The following is a 17,810-nucleotide window of genomic DNA, read 5'->3' as shown; positions in this document are numbered from 1 at the left end:
AGCCGAGTAAACGGGAAGTGACGTCATGACGTCGCTTCCGTGTTTACGATTAGGAGGCTGGAACGAAGCCACCCACGGCTTCGTTCCAGCTCACCCCCAGCCGCCGGAGGCAGCCGATTGGTCTCTGATCGAACGGGAGGCCCGGTAAGAGCAGCGGGAGGCGGCGGGAGGTGGGATGTCCCCTCCCGCTCCTCTGGAATAACAGCTGAGCGGCTTTTAGCCTCATCGGTTGTTATACTCGGATAGCCGATCGCCCGCTCTAAACAACGGTACCGGGAAGATGCCTGCAGCTGCGGGCATCATCCCGGTATAACCCCGGAAAGCCGAGTACGCACATGTATGCAGGCATGCGTAGATAAAGCTGCCAACTGTCACTGCTGTCAGTCTGCAATTGTGACCGGGAAGACGACCCTGCAGTAGAACGATCTGAAAGCGAGGCTTTAAGCGCAGCATGGAAGGGATGACGTTACTTATATATCAAGACATTGCTTGTTTATCAAGTCAAAATAATAAAAAAAAAATGCTTGTCTTGCAAAACACTCCCAGACCAAGTTACTCTCAATCCAAGGTTTTACTGTACTTTATATATGGAGTAGCAGCATTGTCACCTTAGCACAGGACTAATAACTTCTGATAACTTCTCCCTCTCCCCATCTCCATTACAGAGAGGGAAAGTGTACTGTAGTCCACAGAGAGAAAGATGGGAACAATGATAACTCATAAGGGCTCGTTCAGACATTCTTTGAAATTTTAGATACCATGGATGCCCATTAATGTGCCTATCATGTTACTATTCATTGGTGATGCATTCTGTATGCATTTTAGATGTTTCCAGGTTCTTCTTTTGTGTTGGTTTTCTTTTGTATAAATTATTTTACAATCATCTTGGCTAGTAAAGCTTTCTAATAGCATCTCAAATGCACCGTAAGCACCATAGGGTAATTTGTGGTGAGTTTGCAGAGCATTTACATTGACGTTAATGGAGGCATTTGGGGAGCAGTAAAGCCAGGCGCATGCTTCTTGTGAGATAAATTTTGGTGCAACACACCACAAATGCAACCATAACAACAACACTGTTTGCTTCAATACATGTAAGTAACACAGAGCATTGACAGGCGTTCGATAAGCTTCAAAAACGCAGATGAAATGTCTGCTTTTGATGCTAGTGTAAACTTAATGTAAGAGTGCAGCACAGGAAGTTATCATTTCACAAGATTCTGGCAGGATCACCTGCCACGGATATAACAAAAAGCTCTGAATAGTAATCTTAACAGGCTGAAAGGAACCAAAGACAAGTTCATTATTAGGGTTAACATACACTTTAATTTATACATATTATTTTGCATATTAAAACTACTACCACTATTATTACTACTAATAATAATAATACTAATAATAATACAGATTGTATATGTATTTTATTTATAGCCTATCGACGATGTCAAATTTAAAAAAACTGCACGTGTGGATTGCATATTTACTAACCCAATCAAAGAGCATGTCCCGGACAGTATTTTGATTGTAGAGGGGAGTGGCCTTTTGCGTGACCAAGTATTTATCAAGTGAGTATAAATATTATTTGAAATATTATATAAAATGTAAGTAATATGCACTATCATAGCTTAAAGCAGTTTTTTTCACTATCTTGACCAATGCCAGGCATGGTAGGCTATTTAGCCTGTACTGAATGGACAGGACAGTTTTCAGATATGGCCTATTATAAAAGTGGTCTACCATATGCCGAACTGTTTTTTCAGTTTAAAGAAGTTAGAATTTTGTTTAGCTAGTTTTGTGCTTAACACGCCTTTGCTATACGTAAGATGGGATCCATCTTTTGGTTCAGCGCTTCTTCTGACTGGACAAATGAATTAGCATTTGGTGGTGCTGGTGACTCCGGAAGCTATAAAAGCAGTCCACAAAAGGTTAGAGGCTGTCTGCCTCCTAAGTAGAGAGATTGCTTATCAATTCTTGTCCCAGAGGACTTGTCCCAGGAAGTAAGAAATCTCCCCAAAATCAGGAAGAGTTGCAAAAAGTGAAAGTTTTCAGCAGAACAGATATTTTCTTGGACGATTTCTTTTTTGTCAATTGTAACATTTTGGGTTTCTCCTCATGTTTTGACCCGGTGACAGTGATCATCAGGACAAGTATGGAGTACTCTGAGAGAAAGAAATACAAACCTGACATTGCTTACTGCTAACCTTTCTCTACTTACACCAAAAACTGAAAGGACTCCATACACATTTAAAGGATAAGTTCACTTTTTTTAAAAAGAGTAATAAATGCAATTTTTTTTTTGCAGATACAAAAAAATGCATTTACAATTTTTTTTCTCGAAGGAGCAAGGAAAGCATTGCACCCACGATCAGCAGGTTGCGGGAGCCATGCAAGACTCAAGGTACAGGCAGGCAGTTTTACAAAGACAGGAAGATCTGCGACCTGCTGTCACAGGGAGTACAGGGATCGGGGAGCAGCTTCAGGATTGGGAACATGTTACATGTTCCACCCTAAAAACGTGTGAAACATGTAACGTGGTGTTCCCAAAGGTGAACTTATCCTTTAAGCCAAGGGTGCAGGAAAAATTCTAGGTCTTGTCACCTCTTTGGTTGCAAGCAAAAAAAAGACAGCTGCACACTCCTTTTAATTCCACATGAAATACTAGCAATAGAGACATTGCATCCGTTCTTCCATATGATATATTTTGCTCCCTACTATAGTTTAATCATAGAGTACAAATTAGATGGAATTCCAATTTAACAACATCAGTTGATTGATTCAGGAGTTCAACTTCAAAAGAGAAGTGTGGGAAACCAAAATACAAACACACTGTCCCCTGCAGACTCTACACTGTCTGGCTGTGGAAGGGGCAGAACCCTCCGACTCAGGCTCTTGGTGTTGCGCTGAGAGGCTGAGCCAGCTGTAATCTGGGCAAATCCTGATATTGTCAGGATCCCTGCAGAGTCTGGACCAGCTCCGTGACGTCTGTGATATTAAAAGACAGCAGAAAACCCACTGTTGGCTAAATCACAGGAGTGCAGAACTAAGTGCACCCCCTTTGACCCACAGGAGAAGTAGGGCCAAAAGAGCTTTAAAGTAAATCTTTTAAAATGATGAGAAAAAAAAACTGTTCAATAAACAAAATGATACACATGAGCCCCAGAGATATCCATGCCAAGATAATATAGTATAAATATGTGCTGTGACAGTTGACTAATAAAGAAAAATTGAACCATCAAGAACAAACAAGTTTTAAATGGCAAAATTATATAGTCATACCCAGGAGGAGCATATTTCATAAGCACATTAAAAGAATATGCTGGCTTTCCCATGGGATATCTGCTCATAATACTGTACCTTCTCTCTATTAGGGAACTAGCAAAATAATTGTGACAGATAAAAAAAAATCCTTTGAATGTTCTAAATAATAGATAATGTTCTAGAAAGTAAATCACATTTGATTTTAGTTTGATGATGGAAACGTGTCTAACTACATAAGAAAATATTATATATTGAAAGGACTATATAGTAAAATGAAAATGTATTTTGTGAATGTATAATTCTGGTCCTACTTCTAAGCTACAAAGTAAACCTGTAAAAAGAAAGAAAGAAAAGGTTATAAAAGTAAATAAAGAACAAACATTTTAAAAGGAAAGTAGCAGAGAAGTTAGCGTTATGCCCTGTACACACGATAGGATTTTCCGACAACAAATGTTGGATGTGAGCTTGTTGTCGAAAAGCCCGACCGTGTGTGTGCTCCATAGAACATTTGTTGTCGGAATTTCCACCAACAAATGTTTGAGAGCAGGTTCTCAAATTTTCCAACAACAAAACTTATTGTCGGAAATTCCGATCGTGTGTAGATAAGTCCGACGCACAAAAGTCCACGCATGCTCAGAATCAAGCAGAAGAGCTGCACTGGCTATTGAACTTCATTTTTCTCGGCTCGTCGTACGTGTTGTAGGCATAGGCGTGCGCAGGGGGTGTGCCAGGTGTGTCTGGGCACACCCTAATCACCAAGGTTGCCAACCATGTAGTGTCTGTAAAAAGCCAGAGGCTACAGTTGCTCCATGTCTCTGCTGCCTCCTTAGCCAATGGTAACGACACTGCACAGCCCCCTTAACCAGCATGCCTTATTTGACTTTAGAACAGAAGGTGCTGGCAGCTAGAGCAGGCAGGAGAGGGAGGGCTAAACACAGCCTACAGTGTGGGACAGACTTCAGCCTACAAGGAGAAGGTAACCACAATGTAGTCAGTACACATACCGACACATGCATGCATGTGTGCTTGAGCTTTGGGGTGCACACCCTAATGCAATAGGCTGCGCACACCTATGGTTGTACGTCACTGCGTTCTTGACGTTCGGAATTTACAACAACATTTGTGTGACCGCGTGTTTGCAAGACAAGTTTGAGCCAACATCCTTCGGAAAAAAATCCACAGTTTTGTTGTCGGATTGTTGTTAGCATTGCTACTCTTGTGTACAGGGCATTGGAGTAGCAATGCTAACCTGTTTTTCAGGTACAGGCTCCTCTCCTCCCTTGTTAACACAAGCATCTTCTTCCCAGGTTCTTCTGGTTGTCAGTTTTTTGCTGTCTTGGCGAGGTGTACTGTTTTTGCAAATAAGGTGATAGGTTGCTGCAGCACAGATACATTGTCGCATAGAGAAGATTTGCTTGCTCTCTGCATGCCCAAAACTTGGGTACCTGAACCACTTTCTGCCCACAATCTGTAGATCAACATTCCAATTCATGATAACCCTGCTGAGGATATGTGACAATATCGAATTATTATTCGCTGTTGTCTTCCTGACTCTTCTCCCAGCCAATCAGGAAGCAGTTCCTGGGACCTGATTGGCCATGGATTCTTCGGGCCCCGAAGTGAGGAGCTATAGCCCGGATCCATCTCTGCCTGATCTGCCTCCTTCCTAAGGTAAGGAGGCCTCTGATTACCGCTGCATTCCCGTCCATCCCCCACGGGGGGGGGGGGGGGGGAACGTGTCATTACCGTCCGTCTCCCGCGGAGGGGGCATTGCTGAATTCCCGTCCATCTCCTGCATGAGGGGGTTGGCATTGGTTTGATGCCCCTCCCCAAAATATTGAGCACCAGCTGCCACTGGTATTTACCAGCACCCTTAGAGTTTATTGAGAACTACAAATGGTCTGCCGCAAGGGCTGACGGTAGTTGTAGTTCACTCAGAACTCTGTGAATGGATGACGCAGCTGTGTGGGCGGAACACAGCCACACTATTTTAGAATTGTGACAGCGCGGGGGCACGGAGAGGATCCCCCGCCGGCTTTCACAATAGGGGGGTCATTCGGATTGGCGGCAGGTAATTTAGTGACATGTTACACCCCAAATATGGGTTACTAAAGGTGAACTCTTCCTTTAAAGTTAACCAGCAGATAGAAACACAACTGAATTTAGCCTGGGCATCTAGGCTACAATGATCTTTGGACATTAAGGAGTTTGCATAATACCAAAGTGTGCTATTACACCTTAGGTACAAATTATACAGCCTAAGTTTTAGTATCTATCTATCTATCTATCTATCTATCTATCTATCTATCTATCTATCTATCTATCTATCTATCTATCTATCTATTTCTATCTACCTACATAGGAATAGAGAAACATGTATGCTAAAGAATTACTGCAATACAATATTTCCACCCATTTGCCTGCCTTTCTGTATATCTACATAAACAGTTACATACTTCCCACAACTTACTAATAAACGTCTTTTTTTCTTCTAGTGTACCAAGTATGAAACCAAATCAGAGGATTACAATTCAGTTCGAGATGACCCCACACAGAGAAGGTGACAGATGTCTCCTAGCGGATTTATCCTCTTTGACGTTTCAAAATGTGAAGGGCTTTCAAACCGTTCCAGTGGCTTCATCATAAAAAGCCATAACTGCCTGAGGGAAGAGAAAATAAACCTAATTTAGAAGCCTCATTTGTTGTTGGTGCATGGAAACATCACCATGCAAAAAGATTTTTAGGCATTTTGTCATTTGCATTTATATCCAAATAAATGAAAGCCTATTTAATTTATTAAAAAAAAAGTTGTATCTTTACTTTAAAAGTAATCTACAGTATGCTAACTCTACAAGTTAAAAAGTGAATGATAACAGACAAGTATTGGAATGTCCCAAGAATAGAACACATAGATATTCTTAAAGAGGAGCTCCAGGCTCCTGCAGAAAAAATTTAAAGTCAGCAGCTACAAATATTGTAGTTGCTGACTTTTAAAATTAGGACACCTACCTGTCCAGGAATCCAGTGGTGTCTTCACCCAAGCCAATTTTTCAGTCGCCGCCATCTCCAAGTGAAACCAGCAGTGAGCAGTGCGCTTTGTGAATGGGATGGCTGCGGGACAAGGAAAAGGGGGGCGGAGATACTCGCTCCCCCCCAAAAGGTGCCATATGTGGCAGCGGTGGGGGGGTGGAGGGGCTGACAAGCAGAGTTTCCCCTTTTGGGTGAAGCTCTGCTTTAAAGGAATGTCACAAAGTCTGAGTATGACATTAAAAAGGTATTTAGCGTATGTAAAGCAAATCCTTTTTTCAGTTTATTCTTTACTGTCTGTGTTTCATTTCATGTATAGAAAGTAGGGAGTAAGATAAAATCTCTACAAAGTGAAGGAAATTCCTGTTTAGGCAATTGTTACCAGAAGAGATATCCGTGTTGGAAGATTTCTAGTCATCTACTGTAACATTTTGGATTTCCTGTTGCATTCTGTACCAGTGCCAATAATCACAAATAAAGAGGGTGAATCTTCCCAGGGGGGACACAGCAATATTGATAGGGTTCTAATCCTTTCCCACTCCATCCAAAATGTAAAAAATTAACTAAAAGATAGAATTTGATTTGTTATATTTCACGATGACTTACAGGTTGACATACTTTGTATTATTTTCTGGGTTTGCTATGTTCTGTCCCTAGTTTTTTTTTCTTTAAACCTTTTCCCTTCTCCTTGCTCCTCCTTCCATTACCTTCTTCCCCTGGTTACATGTTGTTATCTCAGCTCAAAGAAGAAACCATGCTGGAACATCCTGCAGCTGACATTTGGATTTTATTGCTTCCCGAGCAGACCATTTTGTAGATTTCTCATAATTGTTGCTCACCAGCAGACTGTATGCTTTGCCAATGTTCTGCTTTTATTGTATCTTTATCTTGATCTACTATGACCATTATTGTCTTTGCTGAAATGACTTTGTAAACCTGTTACTTTGTTAAATTTTGTAGAATTTAATAAAAATACATATATTAAAAAAATAAGTTTTGGCTGTACTTTAGGTATACCATGCAAATAGAGCACTCACCCTAAAAGAATTATTCTTATCCAGTTAAAATACATAAAATACGATATATACATAGCTCGAGAGCTACTCTACTGGGCTACTGCATTCCCATTGTAATACAAGTCAACATGTTGTATATTTGTCAGAGAGATATTATTAAATGATAGAACGGCTGATCAGTGCCATCTTAAGAGCATTATAGCCCCCCGGGCAATACAGTGCACTGGGGCCCTGTCTACACAATCACACACGAGAATAAAAATCCAAATTATCAATAAGGCTATATTTATTGGTACTTCCAACAAAATCAGTGTTTAAACATTAACACAACGTTTGGACAATAAAACACGAGCTTGAAAAGCAAAAAATTAAAAAACAAGAAATTACAGTGTGAAATGGGACAGTATGGGATGGGATGGGATGATTGATCCTGTGGGGGTGTCAGGGTCTCTCACCTCAGCTTGCTCGGCAGACTCAGTGCTCAGCAGCAGCAGGACAGGTCCTCTCTTCCTCCACGGCTTCCTCCAGTCCTGGGGGGTGGGTGATGATGTTGCTCCTGGCCGGGGGTCACATCTACTCCACAGTATTAAAAAAAGTCAAAATGCAGCGCTAAATTGAAAACAAAGTTAGCAAGTGAATATAATAGTCCATAAAAACTTTTTGAAGCGTAGAAATGACGTGAAGCCTCCACCAAACTTCAGTGTGCACAAAGAAAGCACACCACACCCACCTGCTGCCAATCTGCTTACCAGAAAAATATGAAAAGCATGCGATGTAATCATATGATGCCAAGGCTCAACAGTAACTCTGAATGACACACTAGATCACAGACAGCCAGAAAATGGGAAAAGCCAGGTAGTCACATATCATCAGGACATCAAGGTTCACATGGGAAGATGAATGGATTATGCAGTCACCAGCAGGATAACCCAGTAGGAAGAGAGCAATAATAGTGAAGCCCGTATAGGTAAAACATAGGCATTTATTGTAGTCTACTTATAAGTATAAAATGTACATCATCACAGAAAGAAAATGGTCCGCGGCTCACAGCGTGCTTGCATCGGCCAGCCTGACATGTTTCATCCTATGTGGATATCATCAGAGGCAGTGTTACTATATGTGTCTTGAGAAGCTGATGACACATCATCTGTGGTGATTTATTGTATCCTGTGGCTTGGAGCCTAAAGGCTGGATATTCCCATATCTTTGAGGCTGGATATACATTGTTTGGCGGTGAGAGTTCTGGGAGCACATAGCAATTGTGTGAAGACACTGAATGAATATTATTTATTGCAGATAGTTTAAAGGGGTTGTAAAGGTAAAAATTTTTTCACCTTAATGCATTCTATGCATTAAGGTGAAAAAACTTTTGACAGTACCGCCGCCCCCAGCCCCCCCCGTTTTACTTACCTGACGCCTCGAATCTTCGCTCCTCATCCTCGTCAGCTTCATTGCAGCTCAGCCTGGTCGCTGATTGGCTGCAGTGGATGGATTGAAAGCAGCGCAGCCATTGGCTCGCGCTGCTGTCAATCACATCCGATGACGCGGCGTGCCGGGGGGCGGGGCCGAGTGATACAGCGAGCGGCTATGGCCGCCGGCTGTATCACGGGAGCGCTCCCGCAAGCACTCACCACCGTGAGAGGGAGCTCGCATGAAGGTGGTAAATGCTTGCGGGGAGGAGCTGAAACAGCCGCCGAGGGACCCCAGAAGACCAGGTTCGGGGCCACTCTGTGCAGAACGAGCTGCACAGTGAAGGTAAGTATAACATGTTTGTTATTTTTAAAAAAAAAAAAAAATAACTTTACAACCCCTTTAATCATCAAGACTATTTTTGCACACCATTTGAACTTTATTTTGGTGCATCACTATTGCATATATTTTATTGTATGTGACAATAAACAGTTCATTACTGCGCAAGATCATTACCCGCGGAAGGCTTTCTATAGAGACTAGAGGCTATCCTGTCACCATCGCTCATCAACAGAACATCCAAAAATTCTATTTGTCCTGAGCTAAAATTGTAAATTCAGATTTTTGTCATTCAAGTAGTATAACCAATTGTCTAGATTTCTATCCTGCCCTGACACCACAAAAAGTCGTCTATTTAGCAACCGTAAAACATGGTATCTTTCTAACGGGGACTACCTGGTCCAAAAATGTGGGACCTCTCCCACCATCCCATGTAGAGATTGGCTGGGAATGGGGAAAACTTGGCTCCCATAGAGGCCCCGCACTTTTGGAGGTAGTAGTCCACGCAGGGCCGATCCTGGGGTCACAGGCGCCTGGGTGCAGAAATATTTCTGGCGCCCCCACATGGGCGTGGTCATCTTACTAACTCCTCCCCTTTACTAATGTTTCTATGGCAACAACTCCACCTCTCCATCTGTAAGCCCCACCACTTTGCTTTGACAATAACTTGGTTAACGGCTTTGACAAGTCAAAATAAATGTTTTATTTATTGACAATTCTGTGTCAACTACATGTAAATCAAAAAGTGTACCAGAAAAAAAAACTTGGAATATAAATATGAACTGAACAATATTAAACTTTTGAACAGAAAATGAGGTAGCAGAAAATATATAAATACAGATGTAAAATATGCAAGATAGATTGATTCTGTACTTTTTACATTTTCAATAAATACAATCACTAAAGTGCAAATAACAGATTTGCATAATGCATACAATCACAAAACAGCGCAAATATCAATTAAATAAAGTTAAAGCGGCTGGCTTCCCATCCTCCTTAGCAACCACCCATATACAGTGTGTTTAAAGAGAAAAAAAACTGCAAAATGCATGAAAACTGCATGCAAAAACAAGTGTTTAAAAGTGCAAAATGTGCCTGAAAAATGCATCAAACGCAGCAGCATAGATGTGAACCTAGCCTTGGAGTGCTCTGATTAACCCCAAATAAAGTTCAGCTGTTCTTTCCTGACATTTTCTTAGTCGCATCCTACAGCAAAAGCCATGGTCCTCAGAGGGATCTCGTTGTTAAAAGGTATTAGTCAGGAGAAGGGTACAAATGAATTTCCAAGGCATTAGATATACCATGGAACACAGTGAAGACAGTCATCATCAAGTGTAGAAAAATACGGCACAGCAGTGACATTACCAAGAACTGGACGTCACTCCAAAATTGATGAAAAGACGAGAAGAAAACTGGTCAGGGAGGCTGCCAAGAGGCCTACAGGAACATTAAAGGAGCTGCAGGAATATCTGGCTGTGTGCTACATGTGACAATAATCTCCTGTATTATTCATATGTCTGGGTATTGGGGTAGAGTGGCAAGCTTTTTCTTAATAAAAACATCCAAACCCAGCAAAATTTTGCAAAAACACATCTGCAGTCTCCCAAAATTGTTTGGTACATTACCTTCCAGTTGTGAGACACTAGGGAAGGATGCAGTGTGTACACATTGTTTGATTATTTAATCAAACAAAACTAACTCTTCGAGCCTTGGCAACAGCAAAATTTCTAATCACATCATGTATATCCAAGTCTTCACAGAAGGATTTTTCAATGGATATTATGGATAAGTTGGAAAGTCTTGCCTGGGACATTGTGGAACGGAGATAATTTTTTATCAGCTTTAGTTTTGAAAATGAACGTTCCCCAGCAGCTACACTTACAGGAAGTGTCATCAATATTCTCAGTGAAATAGAAAGGTTAGGGAATGTGTTGGTCATGTAATTCTCCACTAGATACTGCAAGATGTTGGTGACTGTCATCTCCTGAGTTAGAAAAGGTCTAATGGTGTCCAGATCTATTCCACTAATGTCAGAGTAGGATAACTGGCTGTCAGTTAACTTGTTTTGCAGATCCATGCAACACTTCAATATATCATTTCTGTCCATTACAAGTTTTGGGATTTCATTTAAAAACGCAAATGTGTCACAGTGGCTCTCAAGTAGCGTGAATCTCTCATTTATGGACTGGATGGATATGTCCAAAACGGCAAAGAAAAAATTCACTTTAAAATATTGTGCTGGGTCTTCAAGAGACTCATCTTCATGTTCATAGTCAAACATCTTTTTTCTCTGTGGAGGTCTAATTGTAACGGCATCAGGAAATTGCGCTTCACAATCAAGCTTTTCAGCTATTTCTTTGGCATCAGATAGCACATTCTCAAAGCCTTCATCAGATCTGTATTCCACCAAGTGCTTGATCAACTTTTCCAGTTCCTGTACACAGCCCGATAGGTTTAATGTTGTTTGCTGCAGTATTTTGCTGATTACGTTCACCTTTGATAATAATTCATACCAAATGACAATGGAACAAATTAATTTGAATGATTTAATTTTCATTGCCAAGGATTGAGCCTGATGTTTGGTGTTAATATCCCTGTTTTCATCATCTGAGATGTCATACAGTCAGGGGCGGCTCCAGCCCAAATTTTTTGGGGGTGCTGTGCAGGTGCTGGAAGAAAAAGCGAGGGTGCTCAAGTGGCACGCGCCGCAAAATTTGCATGTGTGGGCGTGGCCAAAGGGTGGGTGTGGCTAAAATGTGTGTGGCCAAATATGAGTGATTTTTCCCGATCTATAGCTTGTAGTGTGCCACCTTTCCCTCTTTGTATAGGCTAAAAAGAGCCTGGAGGTACACTGAAGAGATTGTGAAGTAAAAGTTCCATTGAGGCCAACAATTATAGCCCCCAGCATATGTCAGGGCCAGCAATAACCTCAACTCAGTGGGGTAGTTAAGTATAAAAAGTCAACAGCCACAAAGAAGCCAGAGAATCTAAAAACTCAGTCACACATTGAAAACAGGCCATGCAGTCAGGCACATTGTCCCATACTCCAAAAAAAACCCAAAATGTGTTAAAAACGGAAAATTCCTATCAAAATACTTACCGTAATTTTCCTTTCCTGATGGACTCCATGGCAGCCTACGTGTGGGTTTAGTCCCGCCTCTACTACCCTATAGGACACTACTCCCATAAATCTTTGCTCCTCACCAGCAGCCGTGTTCGATAACTAGCCTACTCCAGTCATTTGGGAGGGAACTCCTGCTGCCATGGAGTCCATCAGGAAAGGAAAATTACGGTAAGTATTTTGATAGGAATTTTCCGTTTTCCTGACAGACTCCATGGCAGCCTACGTGTGGGAAATAACTCGCCGTACACACCCGGGTGGGCAAAATGCTGAAGAAAACAAAGATTTATTTAATACCGTCCACCGACAGTACTTTAACACCAAAATCAACTGAGGATAGAGCAGCTGGCTCAACACAATAGTGGGACATGAAGGTATGGATCGATGACCAAGAAGCCGCCCTGCAAATCACTTCAGGCGAGACGTGACGAGAAGCTGCCCACGAGGTCGAAAGACTTCTAGTCGAGTGCGCTGTCACCGCTTCTGGAGGAGCCAGGCCCTTCTCTCTATATGCCCATTGGATCGCTTGTACAATCCATGCAGCAATGGATCTGACTGAGGCTCGGAGCCCCTTGTTCCTCCCGTAGAACGACACAAAAAGATAATCGGATTGACGGAAGGGAGCCGTTACTTCTAGATATTGCTTCAAGGAGACACCAACATCGAGTGGATGTGTTTCCAGACTTCCGGCAGTTCTAAAGGTAGGAAGTGAGATCTCTTGATTCTCGTGAAAGATAGAGGTGACCTTAGGGTTTGACCCTAGCATTGGAATTAGAGTCACTCTGTCTGGAAAGAAGGTTAAGAAAGGTTCTTTTGACCCTAATGCCTGGATCTCGGACACCCTCTTGGCTGAGGTGATGGCAATTAAAAAGGCAGTCTTGATAGTAAGATCTCTAACAGACAGTGGTTTAACGAGTTGAGAAAAGAACTCAAGAACTAGAGGTAGATCCCATTTAGGGAACCTGGGTTTCCTTTGAGGTCTCATTCTAATTGCTCCTTTGAAGAATTGTTGAATAAGGGCATGTCTGGCCCAGGACACCCCAGTAAAGGCTGAGATCGCTGAAACCTGTACTCGCAACGAGCTGACAGATAAGGGCAAATCCAAGCCTGATTGGAGGAAGCTCAAAATGTCCTGGACTGCAGGTGCGCCACATGACTTGGCCCTGGATGACATATGGATCGAGAACCTTGTCCAAATACGCTCATACACCTTGTTAGTGCTTTGTCTTCTTGCATTCAGAAGTGTAGGAATAACCTCCTTAGGGCAACCTAGTGCTTCCAACCTACCCCTCTCAAGAACCAAGCCCTCAACTGTAGGTGAGCTGGGCATGGATGGAGAATCGTGCCTTGGAAGAGTAGATCCGTTCTGGCTGGAAGAGGAACTGGTTCCCGGAAGCTGAGGAGTGATAGGAGAGGAAACCAAGGCCTGTTGGGCCAGTAAGGAATGATGGCTATTATCTCCACCTCCTCCCACCTGAGCCTCCGCAGGAACTGGAAGATGATAGGTGTCGGAGGGAAGGCATAGGCTCTGTGGAACCACCAACGTTCTGTCAGTGCGTCTATCCCGTAGGCCTGTGGATCTCGAAACCTTGCGTAGTACCTCGTTAGTTTTTTGTTGTACGGGGAGGCGAAGAGATCGACCTCTGGCGAGATCCCTAGTGTTAGAATCCATCTGAACACATCCTCGTGGAGAGACCACTCGTTGTTGTCCAGGTGGACTCGTGAGAGAAAATCCGCTTGGACATTGAGAATCCCTGGAACATAGGTTGCCGTTAGGTTGACCAGATTCTTCTGGGCCCAGACCATTATTGGTTCCACTTCTTGAAGCAGAGACAGGCTCTTGGTACCCCCTTGTTTCCTTACATAGGCTACTGCCGTCGTATTGTCTAGTCTGAGTAACACGGAAGTCCCCGCTATCAGATGACGAAATGCCAGCAGTGCCTGGAAGGCTGCCCGCAACTCTAGGATATTTGACACCAATCTCCGCGCTGGGAAGTCCCAGGAACCTTGAGCCACTTCCGCTAGGCAATGAGCACCCCAGCCTCTCTCGCTGGCGTCTGATGTCACAGTGATCCAAGTGATGGGAAGGATAGAGTGACACCTGCGTAGATTCTCTTTCTGAAGCCACCAGAGGAGGGAACCCCTCATGGTCTGAGAGATGTAAACGCGCTGATTCTTGTCGCCCGACCATTGAAGAAGAAACCCCTTCTGGAAAGGACGCATCCTCCACTGAGCCCATTTCACCATTGGTATTGTGGATACCATGGTGCCTATGATTCTCAGACACTGGTGGGCCCGGAGATGAGAAGAGGAGAGAGCCAGGCGAATCCTGTCCCGAACTATTGTGATCTTCTCCTCGGGTAAGGAAATTGTGCCTTTCGCTGTATCGAAGAGGGCCCCGAGGAACACGAGAGACTGAGAAGGCTCTAGTTGGCTCTTCTCCCAGTTCAGGAGCCAACCGAATTCTTGGAGAGTTGAGATGACCGTATCTCTGTGTTTCAGGAGGCAATCTCTGTCTTGCGCCAGTAGGAGGAGATCGTCCAGATAGTGGTGAAGACGGATCCCTCTGGTTCTCAGTAGAGCCACAACGGCCAACAGGACCTTCGAGAAGACTCGTGGAGAGGTGGACAGACCGAAGGGAAGGCATGTGAACTGTAAGTGTAGTTGGCCTATGGAAAAACGGAGAAAGCGTTGAAAGTCTGCTGCTACTGGAACGTGGAAATAGGCGTCCTTGAGATGTATTGAAATGAGCCAGTCTCCTGGTTGAACTGACTGTCGAATTGTGGACAGGGTTTCCATTTTGAACCTTTCCTTTTTGATGAAGAGGTTCAGGTGCGTCAAATCTATAACAGGTCGCCATGCTCCACTCTTTTTCTGGACCATGAAAAGAGGAGAATACATCCCCAAGCCACGTTGGTCGTCTGGGACAGGAATAGCCGCGCCTTGATCTAACAAAGATCTCACGTAAGCTAGAAGGATTTCTCTTTTTTCTTCTGCGGCTGGAAGAGATGTGGGGACACATCTGAGCCTGGGAGCACTGCTGAAAACCCAGGTGTGACCTGAGGAAATCGTCCTTACGGTCCAAAAGTCCTGGATCGAGGCCGCCCAAACATGCCGAAAGCGGAGGAGGCGAGCCCCCACCTGGCCTGCCTGGGCGGGCCCCATCTCAAAAAGACTTGGTCGGTTCCTTCTCACCCGTCATACTGGTCTTAGCCGTCTTCTTAAAAGAAGATTGTCTGGCCTTCCAGGATCTGGAGAACTCACGGCCTGGCCTGTATCCACGTGCTTCCCTGGCACGATCCTGGTTCTGTTTCCTTGGAAACGATCTTCTCTGGCCTTGTAATCGCCTGTCCTGGGGGAGGAACCCCGACTTACCCCCGGTGGCACGGGTTATGGCGCTGTCTAATTTATTACCGAAAAGAGAGGACCCATCGTAGGGGATACGGCACCAAACCTGCTTTGATGCTGGGTCTGCCAGCCAGGGGCGAAGCCAAAGGGCACGCTTGGCAGTAACAGCAGACAACATAACTCTAGCCACCAAGCGGATAATGTCGATTGAAGCCTCCCCCAGAAAGGATGAGGCTAACCTTAATTCCTGGATGGGCGAATTCTTGGCCACTTCCTCCGAGACACCTCTAAGTGTCTCGTCCACGCTATCTGACCACGTCTCCATGGCCCTGGACATGGCGGCCAGAGCCAAGGCTGGTTTACATGCCATGCCCGCTGTGAGATAGACCCTCTTCAAATCCGAGTCTATCCGTCTGTCCAAGGCGTCTCTGAACGAGACCGTGTCTTCCAGAGGGAGGGTCACATGCCTGACCAATCTCATCACCGCTGCATCCACTAGCGGAGCAGACTCCAGTTGCTTAACATCTTCTTCCTTGAAGGGATAAAGCCTCTGAATTTTAGAGAGAAGGGAGTTCTTCTTCTCTACCTTTCCCCACTCATCCGTGATAACTTCACCTAATTCAGTGAAAAAGGGGAAGCTGACACGTTCCTTCTTCAGCTGCTTGAAGAACTTCCTCTGTTTTGCAGGGGCCGTCACTGGCTCTTCCCAGCTTAAAGTTTCCTTTATGGCTTTAATCAGAGGAGGGAGTAAGTCAAAACTAAATCCAGTATAAGGGTCTTCTCCTTCTGAATCACTATCTGAGGAGACAGCAGACAGGTGACTGGGTAAAGAGGACTCACAAGTGTCCTGAGCCTGGGTATCTCTGATTGGTGGGTCTGGAGGCTCTGTAGGAGAAACATGGGATTGGCTAGACCCCAATTCTCTTAGATTCTCTTTCACGATCTTCTCCACCAGAGACTTGAGTTGCTGATCTGATCCACCTCTTTCACCTGTTGCTTTTATATAGCAGGTATCACAGAGGGATTTGCCTAAAGGAACCTTTGCCCTACACCCCCAGCAGGCTCCATCGGTTGCATGACTGGAGTGAGATTTGGAAGGGCGAGATGGTTCCCGGCTACGGTGTCTCGACTTCAAGGAGGAACCGTGATGTCCAGATCTGGAAGAGGAATGCCGGTGTTGTGATCTAGAGGAACCACTTCTGTGCGAGCTACGTTGTTGAGTAGACCTAGAAGGGCTGAAAAAGAAAAAACACAAGTCCATCTGTGTTAATGGAGACAACAGATAACTGATGTTCCATAACCCCCCCCCCCGCAACACCCAGGCAGGAACCCCCCCTACCAAGTACCTGTTGCGAGAGGGCTGGCCAGGGGCAGGCGGTGAAGCGCTAGGGTTCCCAGAGGGATCCATCGGGGCTGAAACAACAAGGCAACCAGATAGGAATTAAAAGGCAGTAAGGGCAGGCCACAAAACCTGTCCTCAGAAGCCTCCTCACCTGATATAGCAGACTCAGAGCAAGGGGATACACTGCCGACAGTCTGAAAGCATTCCCAAGCCTGCAGACCATTTTCCCAAATTTAAATCTGGCGCCCCTGTGACGTCACCGCCGTGCCGCTAGTGCGCACGCGCAGTTACCGCTATGCGCGTGCGCGTACCAAGCCTCGTTCTCGTGCCGCACCCGCGCATGCGCAGAACGGCCGCGAAAACGAAACCAGGAAGTGAACGGCGGCTGGAACGCAGAGGGAACCAGCCGCCATGTCTGCCAGCTGCACTGTACCCGACAGTGCGGGGAAGGACACAGGCACAAGCAGAGACAAACACAGGGAAGGGATACACAAACTGCTGCCATAACAGAGAAAACGGAACGGACTCACCACTCCTGCTGCGATCAAGACCTGGGTCAGGTAACACCGCACAAACCGGACTTATTCCTGGGCAACAAGGGTCACCTGCTAGTAGCTAGGCTGTATGACCAGTTGGGGTTCGCCTGCCAGTGGCTAGGACTACACCGTCTCCAGAGCCTCTTCCATATGCCCCTTCCATACCCTGCTAGTAGCTAGGGCTTATTGGAATACTGCGATCCCATCCTAGGAATCGCTCGCCAGATCTGATCGCAGGGAGCAAATAATCTTCGGGTAGAAAGACCATTTTACTAGGTCCTTGGAGGAGGACAAAAAAAGAACACGGCTGCTGGTGAGGAGCAAAGATTTATGGGAGTAGTGTCCTATAGGGTAGTAGAGGCGGGACTAAACCCACACGTAGGCTGCCATGGAGTCTGTCAGGAAAGGTAATTATC

The 17,810-nt window shown here is 44.5% G+C and overlaps 1 protein-coding gene across 2 annotated transcripts in view; it reads left to right on the top strand.

Moving 5' to 3' along the window:
• The window catches only part of LOC141113282 (protein-glutamine gamma-glutamyltransferase E-like), a 93,028-nt gene extending 85,753 nt beyond the window's left edge, over positions 1-7,275 (top strand). Inside the window, exons 12-13 of one of the 2 annotated variants that reach the window (XM_073606314.1) lie at positions 1,429-1,562; positions 5,751-7,275. In XM_073606314.1, the coding sequence (XP_073462415.1) occupies positions 1,429-1,562; positions 5,751-5,901 (285 nt within the window). In that variant the 3' untranslated portion in view covers positions 5,902-7,275. Of the gene's footprint in view, positions 1-1,428; positions 1,563-2,299; positions 2,601-5,750 lie in introns of those variants that run through there. The other variant, XM_073606313.1, reaches the window with a different exon arrangement.
• The last annotated feature ends 10,535 nt before the right edge of the window (positions 7,276-17,810 follow it).

The sequence above is a fragment of the Aquarana catesbeiana genome, linkage group LG12 (assembly GCF_042186555.1).
Source record: "Aquarana catesbeiana isolate 2022-GZ linkage group LG12, ASM4218655v1, whole genome shotgun sequence".
Lineage (NCBI taxonomy): Eukaryota > Metazoa > Chordata > Amphibia > Anura > Ranidae > Aquarana > Aquarana catesbeiana.
Note: the sequence above shows the minus strand (reverse complement) of the source record. Positions and strands in the feature narration are given on the sequence as shown.